At 40.3% G+C, this 22,756-nt stretch overlaps 1 protein-coding gene across 2 annotated transcripts in view; it reads right to left on the bottom strand.

Moving 5' to 3' along the window:
* The window catches only part of SLC35F1 (solute carrier family 35 member F1), a 382,446-nt gene that overhangs the window by 71,584 nt on the left and 288,106 nt on the right, over nucleotides 1-22,756 (bottom strand). For both annotated transcript variants that reach the window (XR_015726093.1, XM_087865420.1), the window contains exon 3: nucleotides 1,657-1,784. Coding sequence is in view for 1 of the 2 variants with exons in the window: in XM_087865420.1 (XP_087721546.1) it covers nucleotides 1,657-1,784 (128 nt within the window). In the remaining variant the exon portion in view is untranslated. The remainder of the gene's footprint in view (nucleotides 1-1,656; nucleotides 1,785-22,756) is intronic.

Genomic DNA, 22,756 nt, shown 5'->3' with positions numbered 1-22,756 from the left:
GTGAACAAGAAATCACCCTGGCTATGAAAGTACTCACAGTTGCGTGGAGTAGGTGGGAATATTCAAACATCATTCTTAGGTAAGACAGACTGTGTAGCTAGAACTAACAAAGTGCCATGGGAGCACAGAGGAGAGATATCTGTTTCTGTTGTGGGGCTCGTTGAAGTGAGGGGGAGTGCAGCTGTGTGGAGGAGCTACAGCTGATTTCCCAGCATCCATCCACCTCTCCTATCCTGCAGTGGGTGACATGGGATTGGTGAGATCAATTCCACCCTGACTCCACGAGTGAGTACTGACTGGTGAGCCAGTAACCCTCAAGCAGAGATGGGACCTGCCAGAGGGCATTTAGAAACCCACAGGGACACTTTTAGCTGTTCCAAGGCTGAAAAAGACGCTATTGGCATTTAGTAGACAGGAGCTAGGAATGTTAAATAACCAATGAAGTAGGAAAGGGACCCAAATCATGAAAAATTGTCCCACCCAAAATGCCAGTAGTACTCCTACTGAAAAATATGAGCCTAAACCAATCAGAAATTCCATCCTGTATTGGGCTGGGGAGTCCAAGTTTAAGCCAATTAGCTCACGGCATTCCCCTCTGCCATTGCGGTCCAATCAGAAAAGGGCTCTGGACTTTTCTTCAATGGATGTAGACAAGCATCCTTTCTGTCTCTCATTGGGCATGCAGGAAGAAGCCTGTAGCCCCATCTCATCCCAGCTTAAACAGGTTCCCATTCAATCTACGTAACCTAAACATGTTTAGGTGGTTGGTTTGCTTGCTTGATTCTGAATTTTTGTTATTGCTGTTTCTAAGCAAATTATTTGAATGGCAGGAATGTTGTTGTGGTATCAAGTCTAAGTAAGATATAATATATGTGAATAATATTTTGTTTTCATCCCAGAGCTTTGGAATGACTATAAAATTCATAATATTGCCATAAAAGGGGAAATGAGGGTGAAACAAAATGGTCAAATGTATTACTTATGGTGTAATAAGGCATGTAAGTGCTGTCTGGTGAAAGTTGTGAAAACCTAAGTTTAAACTTGCAATGTGTGTGTGTGTGTGTGTGTGTGTGTGTGTGTGTGTGTGTACACATGTGCATAAAAGAAAAAGAGAGGGAGGAAGGGAGGACAGAGGGTTATCTTTATGAATAACACTATTTAGGAATTTGTGTCTTGTTCTTTTAGGAAAAATTCTGTCCCTTCAGGTTGCAAAATCTCCTCATTAAATAAAGCTAAAAGAAAAGATTATTAAGCACTGATTACTTAATCAAAGTCCAGTAAAATGTTCTAAAATGTTATAAGTTGTGTTTAAAATAGCTCTGTTTTTATGTCTATTAATAACTCTTCTACTGACATAGATTAGTTGGTAGTATTCATAGCTAGAAAATATTTTCCTACATTGTCAATAGTTACGGTCCATTAAGAACAAAGAGGAAAAAGACATCCAATTACATTTGAATTAAGAAAAATTAATAAGACATAGAAATAAAGCTCAAGTTAATTTTTAAACACCCAATTTCCCTCTTGTCGCAAAACCTAAAGAGGAGTATTTAGATTCCCAAGTGACTAAACTGAAAGTAAACTACACTTGGAAGGACAGAAGAGCCCCCAGTTGAGAAGGACAGAAGGACAGAAGGACAGAAGAGCCCCCAGTACCTGGATACTGGTCAGGGTTGTGTACTGGTAGGCCTTGACCACCAAGTAATTTGCTTCCAGGTCTATGAGTCCCAGGATCATATACTTCCACCATCTTCGTCGTAAAATTGCCAGGAGGTTTTCTTCACCTGTGTTATGAAGGTGAGAAGAAATGGGTTAGGTTCTGAACACATAATAAACTGTATTTAGAAGGATTCTAAATTATTGTTGTACTATATATATATTTTTTACTGTTCCTTAACAAATGTTTAATTAAACAAATTAATTGTGCAAAGATTGACATGTTTTTACTTTGCTAATAGTCTTCACTGTAGACTTTGGCCTTTCAAATTGGTTTTTATGCCAGAATAAGACTAGGTTTTTAGTTCACCATGAAAGGCATTTTCTCATGAACATTTGAAGAAAAAAATTACGTCATGTAAAAATAAAAGGAAAGGTATGCCAGAAAGGCTGCATAAACACACACAAAGTCCAAATCATTCTAAACTTCAGTATTGCTGTAAAATAGAAAGAAATGAAATGAGGGTAGCGCAACGGACAAAGGCCTATGCTTGCCAGCAGGTCTGCAGTTAGACTCCAAGACGCCATCCCAAGTGCTCGCCCAGCTTTGAATGTTACATGCTTTGAACGTTGTATTTTGGTAGGGTGTGGGTGATGGGAAAAGAAAGGAGGTAGGCGGTCACTCTCAGATGGACAAGGGCCAAAGGACCATGGTCTGAATATTACCCCTAAACTATAATCTTCACCGTCTGGCCTCTTCAGGTTATAGCACCAGAACAGATTTTGAATCCCTTAGTTTTTCATCCATATTTTCACATATTTCAAGCCTGAAATAAATCTTATTTCTCAAAGGGAAATCATGATTGTTAATAATCATAGCTCTTTGGAGCCAACCTGTGAGGTCTTCATAGAGGATATGGACTCTGCAGACACTGTAAGGGAATGGTGACTGTATTTATCATGTATTGCTGCATGACAAATTGTCCTAAAACACTGCTGCTTAAAGCAACACACATTTATTATCTCCTAGTTTTGTGGGTCAAGAATCTGGACACAGCTCACCTGAATAGGTCTCTGATGCAAGCTGTCTCAATAAGTTGCAGCCAAGTTGTCAGCCATGGATGTAGTCACATCTGAAGGACTGACTGGGGAGGGATCTGCTTCTAAGCTCACTCAGCATGGCTGTTGGCAGGCCTCAGTCCTTACCAGAAGGGCCTGCCTGAAAACATGGCAGTTGGTTTCACCCAGGACGAGCAATGAAAGGGAGAGAGGGGGGCGGGGGAGAAAGAGAGAGAGGGAGAGGGAAAGTACAGGTTTTTTTGTTTTTAAACTTATTATCAGAAATGGGACTTCTCCCCTATTCTTTTCTTAAAAGGAGGGTCAAGAAGTTCAACCCACAGTCAAGGGAGAGAATTTTGTAAGGGTGTGCATACCAGGAGGCAGAGATCACTGGAGGTCATCTTAGAGGTTGGCTACCCAGTGACACACACCTTTAGTACTACAGCTGCGCTTAAGCTGGTCCTCAAGAACCTCAACTGACTCACAGCCTCACCTCTCTGAGCCATTCTCAGAACTTTGAAGTCCTAATTTCTACCACTGGTCTTATTCCAGTGACCACGATATGAGGTGAAGACCTTTTCAACCTTATGGAAACTTGTAAAACAAAGCTTTTCAGCTACATAGAGAATGTCAGAGTATGGGTCATGGCTAGTTGGCAACAAGGAGGGAGAGGTCTCTGGACCTTCGGTAGCTAACCCAGTTTTCAAGTCTCACTTTGGATGCCACACTCTCACAACCTTTGCTCCAAGTACACTAAAAATCTTTTTGACTCAGTGAATTGCTAATTTCTGTTCATCTTTCAAAATTTAGCTATTCTCTGCCATTTTGTCTGATGCCACTGCCCCCTGAGCAAGGTGTACCCAGGTCTGTATAGTCTTTTCACCTGACTGTGATTACTTAGAAATGGTCTACTCACTAAACTGGGAGTTTGGGGATGGTAAGACCTCAATGGCTTACTCATATATGTATCCATAGCCCTTTGCATACTGACATATAGTGAGGATTAGCTACGTGTTTTGGAATGGACAAATAATTGAACTGAAAAAAGTGTGAAGTGCTATTTCTCTGAGTATGTCAAGAGTCAGCGCTAGAATAGGAGTCACGCTTCTTAGTGTTTTGTACTGAGATTCATAGCTGCTGGATGTGATCCCCAAGGTCATTTCTTTATAGCCAGCTCATTTTGGGAATGTCCTTGCACAGCACTTCTGCCTTTCTTACCTACCTATGCATTTGATCAATCAACACACCTCTCAGGGTTTATCTTGTAAATTAGTGATTTGCAACCTAACTGAGTATTCACATCTTCTTGAGAAATTTTTAAAAATCTCAATGTCTGGGACCAGACACCCCAAATTCTGATGTAATTGGCTTTAGGTGGAGCCTGGGCATTGATCAGATTTATGACTTTCAAATCAGATTTATTTATGATTTATGGTTATCCTCAGGATGACCTGTTCTAGGAATTCCAAAGAGATACAACCACAAAGTAGTGAAGGCTGTCCATACCAAAAAAACCCACATCTGAACATCTGGCCTGAAGCCTGCTTTCCCTGTCTTGTTTCTGGGCTTTTCCTTATGCTGACTCCTCTGCTTGGACTATTATTCCTCCAGTCTCCAAATGAAGGATCAGCATAGACACTACCACCAGGAAGCCTTCCTTGATCTTCCTAGGGCTGGATTTCCCTGTAATGTGTTTCTTTAACACCCTTTGCTTATCCCACATATAATACTTCTCTCACTGTATTAGAATGACCTCTTCCCTTGACCTATTACTCATTAGATTATTAACAGTTTGAAGACAGTGGCATTGCCTTGGTCATCACTTTATCTCTAGGGTCCAACAGTACCCGGTGAGTGGTCAATAAATAATACAGAATGTATGAATAAATTTCATGTTTAATAATCTCAGCAATGCTAGATAGATTGAAATTGAGGTACTTAAAATATATCTACTATACACATTCATGTTCCAGACAATGAAAATTGTTTTCCAGTTAGAATGTAGACAACATGTGACACAAAGCTGCGATTCTATAGTCACAGGTCATTGTCCCAGTTAATTTACACAATGAGCAGAGAATTGCCAAACTCAGAGCATACCTGCCTCATCTCAATGATGTAAGACTGAAAATCTGGGTCGCGGTGCTGTTTGTTCTACCAATCAATAACATACTCGAAGTGTAATTCATGACATAGATTCAAAGGAATGATTAGCTGCCTTGCTGTTCTGCTCAAAAAGTCTGCAAAGCAAAACACCCTGAATAAATGTTCCACATTGTTCCGTTTGAAGCACCAGAAAACATACAACATTCGTGCGCGGCAGAATGATCCAGGAAGGCAAGAGAGCACTTTTGTAATTTTGGCTGAGCAAAAACTCCAGCCCTAGAAAAGACTGCTTGGGGATTTAGCTACATGACTCGCAGTAACACTGACGTACAGTAGGCCATTAAAATTCTTTCTAAAATAATGAAAATGCATTCTCTAAAGCCTTTGTGCCAAACCGCTCCTTAAATCTCATAAAACAGGGCCACCCATAAAAAACACCAGCACAATTGGTGGTACGTTAATGTTTTGAAATTCTTTCTTTTTTTTTTTTTAATGAACTAGAATGAGTAATAAAATCCAATGGCGGAAACTTTAAAATTACAGTTTGCCATTTACATGCATTCTGTTAATTATTATTTTTATTATCAATATGTTCAAATATAAATAAAAATATTGGAGAATAATATAATAACATAACCTCCAACCTGATTTAATAAATGTTAACATTTTGACACGTTTGCTTCACAAATGTTTGGGGGTTTTTTTGAGGAAGAAAATGTTAAAGATAAAACCGAAGCTCCTTTTCTGCTCTTGTGAGAGTCCATTCCCTTCCGTCCTTCCTCAATCCCTGTCTTGATACTGTTGTGGATCCTTCATGTTTGTGTTCTTTTTTTTTTTTTCAAAGATTTTATTTATTTATTCAACAGAGATAGAGACAGCCAGCGAGAGAGAACACAAGCAGGGGGAGTGGGAGAGGAAGAAGCAGGCTCATAGCGGAAGAGCCTGATGTGGGGCTCGATCCCGGATCTCCGGGATCACGCCCTGAGCCGAAGGCAGGCGCTTAACCGCTGTGCCACCCAGGCGCCCCAAGTGTTCTTGTTACACACTTTACACGTGTTTGTATCCGAAATAGCATATCACTTCCTTTGATATGTTTTTAAACTTTAAAAGAGAGTTTATTGTGTATACTGTTAGACGTCATTCTTCTAGGTTTTCTTTTTATGTTTAGCATTGTTTTAGAAATATATCCCTATTGTTTCCTATAGAGCTAACTCATTTATTTTAAACACTGTGTATTATCATAGTTTCTGAATATGCCACAATTTATCCAGTCTCCCAGTAACAGACATCTAAGTTGTTTGCAATTTTTCTCTATTAGGAACAGTGCAGCAAAGAAAGTTACCCTAATTTGAGGTAACAGCATTCTAGCAACAATAACTAGTTCACTAATTAAGAACAGGGAAAAGAAATTACTGACAATCTTGATCACATCATTCATATTGAATTTTACTAAGCACCAACAGCACGATCAATCAAAAGTGTTTCTGAATTTTTGTAACAGATAACTTCTATGATACTTACTCTGTATCAGGCAGTATCTACATGCTTTACAAATATTAATTTACCCAAACCTCATCATAACCCGATATAGCAGACATTGCTATTAACCCTATTTGCAGATGACAAGACCAAGGCCTGAAGGAGTTAAGTAACTTGCCCGAAAGGCCACACAGATAAGCCAGGATCTGGACTCATGACAATCAGGTCCCAGGCTTCATACTCATTAGTACTGTACAATTTTGCCTCCCTGATTTGTTAATTGTGGCATTGTCCTTAGGAGTCACACATTTCTCCTTAAAGGCTCTTTCATGACCTACCTGCCCAGACTCACCCGCTGGGTGCCCCACTGCTAACTCCAGGGTGTGCCCATCACACTGAAGCCCATGTGCATGGCGCCCCCTGGAGCTGCCAGCGCCCCATGACACCGCTCCTGAAGCAGCTTAGGGATGACCATGTGTCGGACCACCAGCAAGTCAGTACCAAGGATGTGGGGTTTCCCTGCCTAAGTCCATGATAGACTTTCCCTTGTGAAATGTAAAATAAGCTTTAAAACCAATTCTATCGCTTAAGAAACTCTAATGACAAGAATTACTGTTTTATGCTGTACTACTTGCTAAAGCCGCAGGCATAGTAACCATGGTCACCCATGCGTGGGGTGAGGGCAGTGGTGGTGAATACATGCTGAATGAAGGGGGAGAAAACTTCTGTACAGAAACTGAACCATGCTGCACATCCATGGCAGTGCCTGGAAAACAGATCTTTGATTCATGGTGTTCTTGTTCACCCCAGTGGGAGTCTGAGTCAAGAATAATAGTACTGCAAGACCCCACCGGAGGTAAATCCAGCTCATGGAACAAGCAGCTGCGTTGTTCTTGGGACATTTTCATTAAGGGGTTCCATGGGTGGTGTGATCCTTCATGGTGTTCTCATGCAAGAACGGAATCCAGCACACTTTGCACAGAGACTCTGCAGCAAGAGCAAAGTCCCTACGCAGGGGGTGAGACCATTGCATGAACCTCCTTGTCTCACAACTTGGAGCCATCAAGCTGTCTTTCTTTACCAAAACTCTAAAGGCAAGTGTTTAAGTCCTAATCAGTCTAGAAATAAAACAAAACAAAAGACTTTTGGTGGGGGTTTTAATTACTCACCTTTAAAAGCTAAAATTTAGCATTAGAATGTAGAGCTTAAAACAATTTTCTTTAGTGAAAAAAGTGAACAAAATAAATGCACTGATAAGGAAATGAAAATATAAATTGTTCACAAAAAGGACTACAACCAATTACACTTTATAATATGAACCTGAGTGTAAGGATGAAATACAAAAAAGACAGGTAACGAAGATTCAATTTTGTCTGTTATGCTTTCACACATTTTTACTATTAGAAACAGTGAGATTGGGAAGAGCACAACAGACAGTGTTTTGTCCTGGCAGCAAGCAGACTTGGGTTTGAGCACAGACTGCCTTCTGCTACGTGGTACTAAGTTACTTGGTTAATGGCTCTGAACCTTGATCCCTCTGTTACAAAATAGGGCTTATAACACTGTCTCATGGGGCGTTGCAGATTAAAGGTAGTATGAGTAATGTGTATAAGCTAATATCTAATATAAGATATATGCACAAAACGTGATAGCAACGGGTGGGGCTCTGAAAGCCTTGTATCCTTCCGGCCACCATGACACACAGTTATCTATTGCAGTTATCTGCGTGCACAGGTTCTTGCTCTGAAAAGTCTCACCAATAGTTCCTCCCTTTTGACTCAAGTAGTGAGTCTACGAGGTGGGTCTTTCCCTTGGGGCTGCTGGTCTGTTCAGCTCCAGGAGGCTGACTTCTCAGAGAAGTCAACGAGAATGGTGCCCTGTGAAGTGGTGTATATGGCAGTCACGCCTGCCCTTTGGGAGGGCAACATAGGGAGGGCACCGGAGCCATTCAGCGGTGGGCTCTAAGCCAGACTCTCCCAGGCACTGGCTGTATGATGTTGTTTTGCAACTTTGTCTCTCTAATTGTCCTCATCTACACATTGGAGCTACCAGGTGGATATGCCTTCTTGAGTATTTGTTAGGACTAAACGACATGTTTGTAAAATGCTTTACGTGGTGCCTGGCAAGTAGTTCATGTTATTATTATCTTAATTTTTTATCATAGCTGGTCTTTCCTCATGCCCCGCTTCCTACATAATGTAGTTGTATAGTAAAGATTTTAACCTTGCCTCAAAAGAGGTCTGGTATTTGTCCTAGGCTAACAAGATGATTTAGGGCAGAAGCTGGCCATGCCGAAAAGATCAACAATGTGATTGGCGGGTGGGGGAGATTTGGGTCACCCTCAGAGACTGGAGATTGAGATCAGCCACCTGGGCAAGAATATGCCTACACAATGGAGCCCCAATCAAAACTCTGGACACAAAGGTTCTAGTGAGTTTCCCTGGTTGGCAATATTTTGTCCATATTCTCACACATTGGTGATGGGAAAGTAACACATCCTGACTCCACAAGGAGAAGACCGTGGAAGCTCTTGACTTGGTACTTCACCTGGACTCTGTTCTATGTGCTTCTTCCCTGGGTTGATTTTTCATCTGTATCCCTTCCTTATAATAACTGTAACCATGACTAGAACAGTTCCAGTGAATTCTGTGAGTCTCAGCAAATTACCGAACCTGAGCATGGTTTTGGGGATACTTCCCACCTATGAACTCGCCATTGGTGTCAGCAGAGGGGGTAGTCCTGCGTGGACCCTAAACTTTCACACTTGGCTTAAACTCTCACAGTTGGTGTGAGGTAAGAGTAGTGTTGGGGCTATGCCTCTAAATCCTTGCAGGAGGTTTTCCTCAAACACAACTAGATCTGTCCCTCTCTTGCTCAAGAACTCGAGTACAAGTTAGGTGTATCTCAGAAAAACCGGACCCCAGAATCCTCCAGGTCTGAATTCAAATTAAAACAAACCAACAACTAGTCTCCTTTCCAGATGATGTTAAACAATGTATATGATTATTTGTTATCTTTAAAAAAGAGTGTAAAAAATTTGTGCTTTACACCTAAATTTTCTGTCATTATAAAGAGATCACTTACAATAGGAAATACTGCTCACCAGCTTAAAATGGTTAATGATAGGTTGGCTGTGTGGAGGGGCAAATGCTTTGATTTGAAATTATTCAAAGCAATCATAATAAAACTATGTGCTAATATAAATCTCTTTATTTTCCTGGGTGAGCCTGCTGAGAGGAAAATGTATTTGTCCTTTTTAATGACAAGACTGTTTTCCCTTTCTTCATCCCATTTTGTGAAAAGTGACCCCACTTGCCTTTTGGAGGTTTCCTGTAATTGGCTCTGATGTCTCCTGACATTAGCAGATGAATCTGTCAGTGTTATGAATTTTGTTTTGAACAAAGAGCTGTGTAGCAGCTAATGACACATGATGTAAGGGGAAGAGGCCGAAGCGCGCTTGCCGAGCATATTCAAAAGGTAACATGACAGAAGGTGCCAGCCTGGACTCTTGAGGGTTGACCTTGAGCTCTGACATGAGAACATCTGTCATGGTGGACATACAGGTTAGAACCAACATGGGAAATTAGCAAGAGACGTGTCAACAGGCCAGAAACCCTAGTAAAGCAGAAAGCAGATCGCCTCCTCTCCCCTGGCACCCTCCCACTTCCCAGCCCAACTGCCAAGCACAGATCTACCAAGGCCACTTCTGTTACCTGACATCTATTTTCCAGCGGACACCACTGGTCGGGCACTGGCACCATAGTTTCATTCTCTCATTTACTTGCCACCCTATACTCTAGGTTAAAAGCCTGGAGTCAACAAGACCTGTGTTAAGGTACTGACTCTGCGACTTAACTGGCTGTGTCACCTAGGAAAAGTTTACTCATTCGTAAAATGAGTCAAACACTACTTATTTGAAAATATGCTATACGGATTAAATGAGAAAATATATGTAAAGTGTCTGGCTTCCGGGAAATACTTAGTAAATGATAGCTTTCTTATTAATAGCCTATGAAGAAAGTATTTTTCAGAGCATGAAATTGGATTTAGAAGTTAAGTAATTTGTCTAAGGTCAGTCCTGACTGTTTATTGGAAAGTATTCACTATTTGAAGAATGATGCTTTTTGTTTACATGGTACATTTAATAAAACAGATCAGAAATATTTTTATGTATATGATCTTTCTGAAATTAGTTTCAGTAGAGACAAGGCAGTATTTTCTGAGCAATACAATAATAGTATCAATACTCCGGAAATATCTATATTTACATATATGTATATATATACCTATATTTATGTTTATTATTTATATGTATTTTTATATATATTCCCACATGAAAATATTAAAGAATATATTTTGGGGATTAAAAAGCTTCCACTATACTAACCTAGTGGCAATGAGCACTATAGTGCCCAGATAACCATCTTAAAATATCATTTTCCATCAAAAGAAATAACGGTTTTTGGAGGAGTGGGTAATTACATATTTGGATCGGAAAATGTAATACAAGTCAAGCCCGGAACATCTTGTCATACAGAAGAGCAAGAAGGCAATCAAACACTACTAGGGTTGTGTCAAAAGGTCACAGAGGCCAACTTGAAGGGTCTTTCATATGAAGATAACAATTGAGATGAATTGAAATGCATCAGATATGTTTAGATCCATAAGTGCATAATAAATCTGAAAGCAACAGCAATGACAATTACCACCAAACAAATAAAAAACACAACCCTAACTGGTCACCATCAGAAGATATTAATAAACCAACTCATTTTGAAAATTGGTAAATAAAGGGAAAAAAAAATCAAGTTTTTGTCCCCTGGGATTCTTACATGAATTATACCACTAAGTAACTAAATAGTAGAGATTCGTCTTTATGGTAATATTCTAACTAACACATGAAAAAGAAATGAGAAAATTAGAATATCATCATTTGTTACCCCATGATGAATTAATAGATGTTGGCCTTGAAGGTCAAGCCACTAACATTACAAAGGAAGAGACAACCCAGCATTATGTTTTATGTGCTTCTTGATGGAAGAACAAAACACTACTTATTGAAAAAAAAAAAAAGAACCTAAATCTGATCAAGACTCTGGATTCAACCTGCTAATTTAGAGAATACAGAGGTCAGAGAAGCATGTTAAAACATGTGAGAAAGAGTCAATCAGCAAAATGCAGATTGTGAGACCTGGTGTGGCTGGCGACTCAGCTGGGTCGGTCAGATGGCAGCAGCCACAGCAACGAGGAAGGGTTTGTTAGGAATGCAGGCTTCTAGGCCGACCCCAGACCTACAGACTCAGAATCTGCATTGGGTCAGGTGCCGGGGAATTTGTATGCATCACAGTGTGAGAAGCAGTGACTGCGTAAGACACAGGGCAGTTTCGTCAATAAATAAATTGTAGTAAAAAGAAAAGAAGGAAATCTATAGGTTAAAAGAACCTAAGAAAAATATCGAGCACTTGCCAGGTGCAGACCTTATTTGCATCCTGACTCAGATAAACTATAAAAGTACATATGAGACCCCTGGAAATTTGAACGCTGGCAGGATATTTAGAAATCTTGTTAATTTTAAATGCGAACAAGGTATCATGGTTATGTTATTTTTAAACTCTTATCTTTTAGAAATATATCTTGAAATAGTTACAGATAAATTGATAAAATGGCTGAGATTTGACTTAAAATCCTACAAGAACGGGAAAGCGCTGAGGATAAGGATAAAATCAGCCTGACCATGATCTGAAATTTATTGAGGTTGATCTATTGGCACATATGTGTTCATTCTATGATTCTGTCTACTTTTCTGTATGTTTGAAAGTTTTCAGCTTAAGAAAGTTACAAAAAGAAGAGGTTTGACTGTGAACAGGAAGTTTAGCTAATGGAGTGGCCTTGGCCAGAGCAGAGGAATAGCAACAGCACCTATGAGTCTGGAGACTTCTTTAAGTATTTTACTGGTGTAGTCACAATTCCTCCTACAGCGTCCTTGACTTGTAGGTGATATTATCCTCTTTAGCTGCCAGAGAATGCCGAAGTTTGAATTCTATTACTTCCATGTCCTCATTTCAGTCTTGGAGGTCGGGCAGAATACTTGGCAACTCTTCCAGCAAAGGTTTTTGACAAGTTCTTAATAACTAAAAACCTCTCTAGCTCATCTCCCTGCATCCGGTTTCTGGATGTGCCTTGCCCTTGTGCTAACGGTCAAGATACTGCCTGTCCTTATTGCTTCATTTACAAATAAAGCCTCTCTTCTATGTTTGGACTCCAAAAACTCTCATAGGGAATCTTCTGTTGGCGCAATGTAGCAACTGTACCGACTACTGAAGCTTCATAAGGCTGCTGGTGGAGAAATCCCTCCCCTCAAGCGGGAAGTGCTGTGTTCCGTTAAGTAGAGAGCATTAAGGGGCGCCTGGGGGGCTCAGTCGGTTGAGCTTCTGACTTAGGCTGGGGCCCTGGTGTCAGGGTCCTGGGACTGAGCCATGTTGGGGGGGTGGGGTGGGGAGGGCTCAGCTCAGCAGGGAGTCTGCTTGTCTCTCTCACTTTGCCCCTGCCCCTGGTTGTGTTCTCTCTCAAATAAGTAAATAAAACTTAAAAAAAAATACTATTACAGTAATGCCGGCTGACTGCAGTAAAATCTAACTCAATGATAAGAGATGGCACGATTTGAATTGTGACTGCCAAGAACCAGGAGAGGAAAAGATGGCAAATAATAAGCTAACGTCCATCGCAAGTGAAGCCTCCTGCACTGAGTGGCAAATCCATTCTGAGCCATGGATATCACAGTCATTGCAGGCTACAGTGTAGGGAGGCTCCAGAGTATGTTACCAGCCTTAACCACATACAGAGGCCTACAATAAGTCACTAAACAATGCTAAGATATTTGGGAAGCAAGAAAACAAAACGGCCAGCTTTTCAGTTGTTCACAGGGTTGCAGAAATGTAATGAAATCAGATTTTTGCCATTTGCCCCCCAGCTTTGCCTCATCTGGTTCTTACACATGAGTGTGCATTAGCATGACCTGGAGAGCTTTCCAGACTGCCGATTTCGGGGTTCTACTTCAGAGAGTCTCACTTGGCAGGTCCGGGCTGGGGCTCAGGAATCTGTATTTTAAAAAGTGTCCCAGAGACTGCAATGCTGCTTGTCGCTGATTCCATTACATTTTGGCAACCTTGATTTAAACTAATAAATAAATCGGACTACTCCTCCCTGAGGCGTCTGTGACCTGTTACTTCCTATCATTATAAAGAAAGAGGCAACCAATGAGACTAGCTGGTGACTAGAACCACCCGACGGGGTTGCCCTTAGCACAGGAATAAATCTGGTATCTGTTCTAGGTCTGTCAGAGCCCAGGGGAGTGGCAGGGCTATTCATGGACAAATGCACTATTATAAGCCTTGCCCCAAATTCTACCTTCTCAAAGAAACTTCCCCGTTTTGACCCACATTGGCTTTTTCTCTGAATTCTTATGGTCCTTACATATCATTCTATTGTTTTGGGAACTTAATCAACCCATCCTGTATTTTTTAAAAGTTACATGGGTGTATTTCTTCTATCCTGAAATAGTTGTAAACTTAGGGAAAGCAAAGTCTCTGTTTTATAGTGCTTTTCTTTTTTAAAGCTTTGTTTATTTATTTGAGAGAGAGAGAGCATACAGGTGGGAAGGGCAGGGGGAGAGAGAGAGAGAATCTCAAGCTGACTCCCCACTGAGCACAGAGCCCTGATGTGGGGTTCGATCCCATGACCCTGAGATCATGACCTGAGCTGAAACCAAGAGTCGGAAGCTTAACCGACTGTGCCACTCAGGCTCCTGCTGCACTCTTACGAACGTACGTCATTGTCTGCTTAACAAATATTTCTTGACCTTCTAACACAAACAAATCCTCAAACATATATAATATAGAACCAAAGGCCTCTGTTTTTATCATCTTCTACTACATTTACACATTATATTTGAGGGAGATTTGAACTTTCCTAAATTTTATTCATTCATTTATTATGTATCAACTATGGCGCTAGTGATTCAGCTCACATGCCAATGTTAACAAAACCTGATGACCTAAGATAAAAGTCACAGAAATGCATACCCCCCAGAAAAAGGTCAATTTTACAATATAACAGTTTTTTAAAAAACAGAACAAATACAAACCCTAATGACCCATACTAATTGCCTTTCTTGAAAAAACGGATATGTATTCTTGGATACGTGTCCATTGATAGAATATAAACCTCTGAGAAGTGAAGGACGAGTATCTCTGAAGGGTGTCTGTCTCTGAAACACAGCAGATGGCCCGTGCTGTTAAGAATCTGCCCACACACTCTTATGACTTGAGGTTAATTACTAATGGGAGGTGATCTCTTAGGAACCAAAATTGAACAGAATGTATTCCAGAAGTCAAGGGCTACATAGTAACTTTCAATATGATGTGCCATTTGTCTGTGGGTTTCTTAGGACATAGAGAAAAAGTAGGAGCTTAAAGGTGAATAAAAGAAAACTCTTTAGATTTCTGATTAGCAGTTAAGACAGGAGGTAAGAGGGAGGCATAGGTTAAGATTGGGATTTCTAATGCAAACCTAGAAGACAATTCAAGCTATTCTCCAAAGCAGTCCCATCAACTTTTTTGCCCTCTTCACTTTTTACAGCTTGGATCTAAACCAAATACCAAACTTGAAGTACCCACCTCCACACCCACTAAATCTAACTTCAAATGAAACAAAGTGATCTTCTGTGAAGGTTATGGCTAAAGTCTGAAGGGTGCCTGAAGGTCATGAATATTCACCTAGCTGAGAAATGAAGCTGCTAACCCCTTAACAGGAAGCTTGAATGTGAACAGGCATAGTGTCAAAGGGTTTTTAGATACTTCTTTCCCCTGGTCTTCTGGGGGCACCATGCCTGTAAGCACACTTCCTTCCTTCTCCTTGCTTACCTGTTTTCCTAAGAGGTCTCTAACTCTCATTTTTTCCTCGATACCAGAAACTTAGACTCAACAACACTCTGATATAACTGAACCAAAATCCTAGGACTTGCATTCTACTTCAGAATAAAGATGGGGCCATCTGTCCAGTCTGTGGACCTGCTGTCTGAACCACACCACCTGTCCTACAAGCTCCAACCAGGGCAGGAGAAACTGGGCTTCCCTCTTGACATCTCATCATTGCCCCAAGCATGTGGCTGGCCTTAGCAAGTAAACAGATAAATAAATAATGCTTCAAGGAAACAACATAAAGAAACATTTCCAGGAGAGGAAGTTACTAAACTGACCTTCTGGTATCCCGCCAGAGTTTAAATTAAAACTCCTAGTGATGCCACTATTGTATTTTTGAAATTGAGGTTGGGAGAGAAATAAGCAAAAGGGTACAATTTCAGCAAGGAATAATCCAAGTGCTGAGTTAAGATGAAATGATATATTTTTTTCATGATTATTATTTTGTGTGTGTGGCAAAATATACATAACATTTACCATTTTAACCATTTTTAAGCCCGCAGTTCAGTGGAATCAAGCATTCACATTCTTGTGCAACCATCACCACTATGCATCTCCAGAACATTTTCATCATCCCATTCTGAACCCCGTTAAACTCCTACATCCCCTCTTTTCCAGTCACTGCTAACCATTGTTCTGCTTCCTGTCTCTATGAATTTAACTACTTTAGGCTCTTCATATGAATAGAATCATGCATTTGTCCTTTTGTGCCTGCTTATTTCACCTAGCATAATGTTTTCAAGGTTCATCTATGCTGTAGCAAGTATTAGAACTTCATTCCTCTTGAAGGCTGAGTAATATTCCACTGTGTATACCCCACCTTTTGTTCTATCCATGCATAGGCTGACGGACACTTGGGTTGCTTCCACCTCTTGGCTACTGTGAATAATGTTGCTATGAACACTGGTGTACAGGTATCTGTTTGGGTTCCTACTTTCAATTATTTGGGGTCCATACACAGACGTGGAGTTGACGTGACGATCTTTTATAAATTCTGACAGTCATGTGTGAGGTTATAGAATGAATAAAGTTACTATTCTTTTTTTCCCTTGTTTTGGTCCTTCTTGGTAGTCGTCCATACTGGCTCTTCCGAATCACTGGATCTTCAGGGCAGTTAGATGACCACTCAGTTGGAATCACTTTGGAATCTAACTCAATTTAAGGCCACTCTGTGAGAATGGGGGTAAGTATGGGAGTGGGACTTATCCATTATTGAGTTCATACTCTATGGGGAGCCTAGCTAGCTGCTAGTTTTAGATTGAAAAGAAGCTGTATATATATATATATATATATATATATATACACACAAATATATATGTATATTTATTTATTTTTTATTTATATTTCTATTAATTTATATTTCTACTATATATATTTATTTATATTTCTACTATATATATATTTCACTCCACGTAAAATGTGGTACTTCTCACAATCTTGAGAACCTCTAAAATCATGACTATAATAAAGTGCTACTCTATGTTCAGTATTTTGAGCTCTTTAAATAAAGACAATAAGGTAATAATTCTTATGCAATAAATATATTATTGACAGTTGATGACTAGCCTTCATCAATTCTTATGATATATAGTTTATTATAAATAAATTGCTACAGAGGACAATTAATGTCAACTATTTCCTGACTGCTTCAGCTCTTCCACCTTAAACTAATTTAAAAATCCTCTGTTCACTTTCTCCAACCGTTTTTTTTTTTGGGGGGGGGTTCTAATCTTTGTCTCCCATTCAACTTGTTAGTAGTAGAAAAGATAAAACATGAATTCTAAAAACTGTATCTAGAATAAAACCATGCACAAAATATATCCAAAATCTATAGGATTTCTGAAATGAACAGTGTTCATACTTCTGTGAAAAAAGTAGGGTAGGAAATATACTTTCACATCTGCCATCATCTATCAAATAAATTTCACTTTTAAGTGACAGCCAAATTCCTTTGATAGGTGAGTGAGGAACTGAGTCCTTGTTTCTAATTCAGAATACACTGTATTTTCACTGCTTGGATAATCAAGCTTTGCTTCTACCTATGATAGCTGTCTAATATACTCTGCAATCTTAGAGCTCTTCCATTAGGAGAGTCATCAAATACAGCCTAGAAAGTTGGAAAAATCTCTACTAGGATAAACAGTTTATTTGGCATTAAAAATATTAACTACATCACATAAGAATAGTGTATATTAGGCAAACAAATCAAGATGCCTCACCTGTCAGTCCATCATATCTTCATTTCTGCCATTTCCCATTATGGGAGGGCTTGTCAGCCTGATTCCCACCGTGACAAGAATTCACATTAAAATACTCACGAGTTCCTCTACTTTCCTGGTCCACCATTGTCTCCCTGTCTTTGTTGCCTAGCAACAAGAGCATCTTATCTATGCAGGCAAATAACCTTTAATATATATTAGTTGAAAGCACTTCTTGAAAGACTTCTTGGTCTTTCTTTTATTTTTGAAAACTTTCAAAAATACCCTTTTCTCACATGCATTTTAATTTTTTTTTTTTTTTAAGATATAAGACTGCAAGGGAAAATTCACTGTGCAGTTTTCAGATCTCTTCTGTTTCATGTACCTCAATACCTTGCGGTCTGGCCAAATATAGAAATCCCCAAGGAACAGAACATGTCTGAATGCCAAGGCACACCGCGGCTGACAGCTTTTCCCCCCAGTTTTGCAGTGACTCCTACCTCTAATTCCACTTTGCCTGAGCCAAGGCTAGTGAGCAGACCCCGGCGGGAGGCTAGGGATCCCTGCCTCCTGATACCAGGGAGAATGGACTAACCAGGTTCGCTGGAGAAACATATATATGGACATATATTGTTCACCAAAATAGCGAGGCACTGCCTGCCAATTATCAGTTGATCACTTTTAAAAAAGTGTGGGAGAAGAAGCAAAAACTAGTGAGCAAAATCATACATACATAAAAAGGACTATGTATGTCATTGGTTCTCTGTGCTCCCCCCTTTATGCTTCTGTCCTCTATTCTCTCTCTTTCCCTCCCTCTCTCAATCTCTCTCTTTCAATCTCTCTTTTACACACACACACACCCAGAGCCTGCTATTTTTTTTCTCTCTTTGCAGTTACCAGGGGTTTTTCCACATTGAACCTGGCTGTTCAGGGAAAAGGAGGCATAGAGAGGAGAGCACGCGAAAGCATGTCAAGAGCCGTTGTAATAGGGGAGAGAAGGAATCCAGTATGATGAGTCTTGAGCCATCCTTTAAAGGCAATGCTCTTTAGCCATCCTCTAAAGGCAATGAGTGCCTTGCCTCCACCTTTTCCACTTGAGTTAGAAAGCTGTATACATTGGATTAAATTCCTTTTGATGCCCTAAAGGATGCAGGCTCATACGATGCATTTCATGTTCAGTTCAGAACCTCAATCAACACACATTTACTGAGTTCTTAACTAAGGAAGAGACCTTGCTGGGCAGTCTACCTTGTCAGTAGTCTTCGAATTCCTAGTCTCACCTAGAGCCCATATTAATTCTCTTTTCTTTCACTGATGATTTTGTCCTTTCCAATTCTCTCCGTGAAAAATACAGAGTGTGTTTTGGATTTTTGCCCTTTCTTCCAAAACTGATAACACCATTCCCTTTCTTGTCAGGGCCAAGGTGTGACCCTTCGATTTCTGTAAGACACTCGTTCTTCCCGTCCTCTCCCGCTGTTGGCATCTGCATCATTCGCACCTTCCACTACGTCCTAGTTCCGCAGCCTAAAGCTCCTGCGGCAGCTACGATGGGGAGACACCCCAGATGATGCTTTTCCACTGGACTTCCAGCCAAGTTTGACCTAATTTACCCACTTGGCCTGCACAGCTGGACGTGGTGCTACTACGGAGCTCCTCAGCTCCATCTCTGCCCGGGCTTGACCTACTGGAACAGAGCCGCACTCTGCAGGTAAAAATGTCTTCGCCCTACGCTGGTGTTCTTTACTTTACATAATGGACGTGTTGCCCAAAGCAGTGGATGTAAAGAAACTTTTCGTAGACACCATCACATTTTACATGTTTAGGGAAGAGGCTTACAAAACGAATAACTTTTTTGAAAGGGAATAATTCCCTTTTAAAGTGCCAATCACACCCTAATTTAATCTTTTGTAAGTGGTGATTTTCTTGTTATGCTTTCATAGTGTGAAGCCTGCCCACGTGTAACTGCATGACACCTGAAATCATTTCGTATCACAAGCCTATTGAAAATATTTCCACACCGAGGCATGCCTAGGCCCACACACACTTTTTCCAAAAAAGACTTTTAAATTCTAAAGCTACAAGATGCTTGAGGGTAGGACCATATTTTATATACCGTTGTTACTTTCTATTGTGCCACCATAGTGTCTTCTATATAGCAAGCAAGTAATACACATGTGTTGAAAACTGAATCAATGAATCAAGCATCATGGGTCTTGGTAGTGGATCTGAGAAAATTTTAGTTTTGAAAAATACAGAAAAATAGTTGGCTCCACCAATGTAGCTATAGTAGAGAAGTGCTAATTTTTAACATTTTCTGAAATATCTTCAAATCATTTTTAAGAACAAAGCGAAATAAAAAATAAAACACTCCCTATAAAGTCGAAGTGTCTCCTTCACACCCAATACTACTTCCCCATCCTCAGGAGGAATGAAAGGGGATTTCTGAATTGGCTCACAATCCATTTCTGCTTTTATACACAAGTATATACATATGTGTGCATATCTATAAATACCATGTCTTTGTAAGAGTTTTATAAAATTGATAATACTGGTATCATACTCCATATATTCTTTTGCAGTGAGCTTTTTTTCACTCATCATGGTGTTTGTGAGTTACCCATGTTACGCACAAATAAATCTGGCCATTTAGAAAAAAGTCTGCTGAACAGCATGCGACACTTTATTTATCTGTTCCCCCCATTCATGGACTCACAGGTTATTTCCAGTTCTTGCTCTGATAAACAATGCGGCAATAAACACGTTTCTGTGCCTGTACAAAACTTACCGGTCTCCTAACTTACTGGCTCAGGGAATATGAGCTTTTTTACATTCCTAGCACAGCCAAATGAGCTCCCAAAGTGTTGATACCAACTTCCACTCCATCAGCAGTGTAGGAGTTTCTCTTTCTCCCTTTTTTTTTTAAGATTTTATTTATTTATTTGTCAGAGAGAGAGAGAGGGAGAGAGCACAAGCAGGCGGAGCAGCAGGCAGAGGGAGAAGCAGGCTTCCTGCTGAGTAAGGAGCCCAATGTGGGACTCGATTCCAGGACCCTGGGATCATGACCTGAGCCGAAGGCAGATGCTTAACGGACTGAGCCACCCAGGCGCCCCTCTTTTTCTCCTCTTGACAACACAAGCTGGACACATCCATCCTGTATGCTTACCTCACAACAGACAAGGAGGATAATCTCTCTGCAGTTTTCTGTTTTGTGATCAAGACAACGAAATTCAACAGTCCTTAAATTAGCACCAGCACAGTGCCAACAATGACAACATGCTGTAGACTCGTTGATTTTAATACAGTGGATTCTAATTAAGAGGTAAGCGAGCTAAAGGGCCGAGAGCTGAGAAGGGACGGCCTGATCAGAACTGGAGTGCATCCTTATGCGTTGCTGAATTTAAAACAGATGCCCAGATGCATCGGACTTGCCTTAACTTGTTTTAGTGTGTTTGTAATAATGTCGTGGAGTATCCTGCCTCTAACTGTTTTCTTGAGTACCCATGGTTTTAACTTTTTATAGGCAAGATCCTGGTTAGATATGAATTACTTCCTCATATAAATGGTGTTTGAACATGAGATTTCCCAAGGTTACTTATGGTATCTACTTCTTTAAGAAAACTTTATTAATTATTGTCCTAAATGCTTTGGAATGTGCTGCTGGGAGAGTGTGGATGACTGCTAGCTACATGATGATTTCTGTGTCAAGATGTTTATAATTGAAAGCAACAGACCCCAGGCGTGGTTGCAAGTAGAAAAGGCAATTGTTGGAAGGGCGGGTTACCAGGTTTAAAACAAGTCCTTAAGGAGCTAGGACTTCTGGCACAAACAAATAGTCTTTTTAATATTCCACTGGAGCCAAATTTAGACCAACTGCTTTAATAGTTTGCCTCATTCCACTTAAGAGTCAAAACCTGGGAGAAAAAGGAACACTGGCCTATAACACTTGCATCACATGGCTAACTCTTGGTTGGAGGAAGAGGGGGTGTCTCAGGTAAAGTTACATACACAATGCATACATAGGAAAAAGAGCTTATTTCCATGAAGAAAATAAGGGATAATCTGGCTAAAATGGAGGGCAGTGGATGTTGACTGGCATGGAATAAATATCTGCTACAGGTGGGTTGAACAAATACATATATTTAATGTCTACCATATGCCAGGAACGACCAACACCACAGACATGGCCACCGTGTTCCAGAGAGCTTACACAAAGCTTGAGCCTACAATTTGAGCAGTTCTGTGTGACTCCAACAAATTGCATCGTTCTCCCTCCCACCAACACAACCAACTTCCCCCTGAGTATCCAAAAGGATGTGCTGTAAACAAGTGGATCTATATTTTCAAAACTGAACTCAACTATCCTTTGCCCTGAAAACACCTTCTTCCTATTGTATTCCCAATTCGTGCTAATGGTGCCAAGCAAAGTTTCAGAACCATCTTTGACTCTTCCCTCTTTCTTGGCTTGTCAATTTTGAATCCCTACTTATCCTCTCTCGTTATTTTCTCTGCTCCAATCACCACTGTAACTGTCATATGTTGACTCCAGTCATGTCTTGCAGTGCTTCTCACCGAAACTGCTCTGCTAGTCCCCTGGCTGACCTCTCCATCTCCCATTCTGAGCCACCTGGCTCCTATGCATTTTCCAGTGTTAGATTACTTCTCCTGAATACGTTGTCTGAAAAAGGAGAGGGATGAATCGAGGAGAGAGGGTTATCTGATGTTGAGACTGAATCTCACATGTCTGTTGTCATCTACTTTCATGCTGCTCAACAACTATCTATCCTTACATAATTATAGAAATGTCTGCATCTAAATAAAATTCATTCACTCTCCTTACATAAAGGAAACTACTAAATGTCTCATCTAGTTACCAGGTTACATTTTTCTTTAAAGTCCAGTGCTGAAATTGCTGTTGGGACTGTGAAACTTGGAGTATACATTTAGATCTAGGTCCAATATCCCTGAGCAGTCTTCTCACTGAAATTGAGACTCACAACTCTTAAAGGCCTGGCAACCTTTCTCTGAATGATAAGCTTTATGCCCCTCCAGTACACACTGGGTTATGCGATGATGAAGAAAGAGAAAAATACACTAAAACTCTTTGAGAAAGTGGAGAACTTTTTGCCTTGGTAGCAAAATACTTCTGTTCATCCAATATCATTTGCTGTATTTCTGGTTGGAGAAGGCTTCTCTTGTCCCTTATCCTCTATAGTCCCTGGTTTTTCTTCTGGGGAGAAGGTTCCTTGTCCATTTTGCCATGTGGCCACAGTAGGATGGGCG

Source organism: Ursus americanus, chromosome 11 (genome assembly GCF_024610735.1).
Source record: "Ursus americanus isolate L20-20 chromosome 11, mUrsAme1.1.p, whole genome shotgun sequence".
In the NCBI taxonomy this organism is placed as follows: Eukaryota; Metazoa; Chordata; class Mammalia; order Carnivora; family Ursidae; genus Ursus; species Ursus americanus.
Note: the sequence above shows the minus strand (reverse complement) of the source record. Positions and strands in the feature narration are given on the sequence as shown.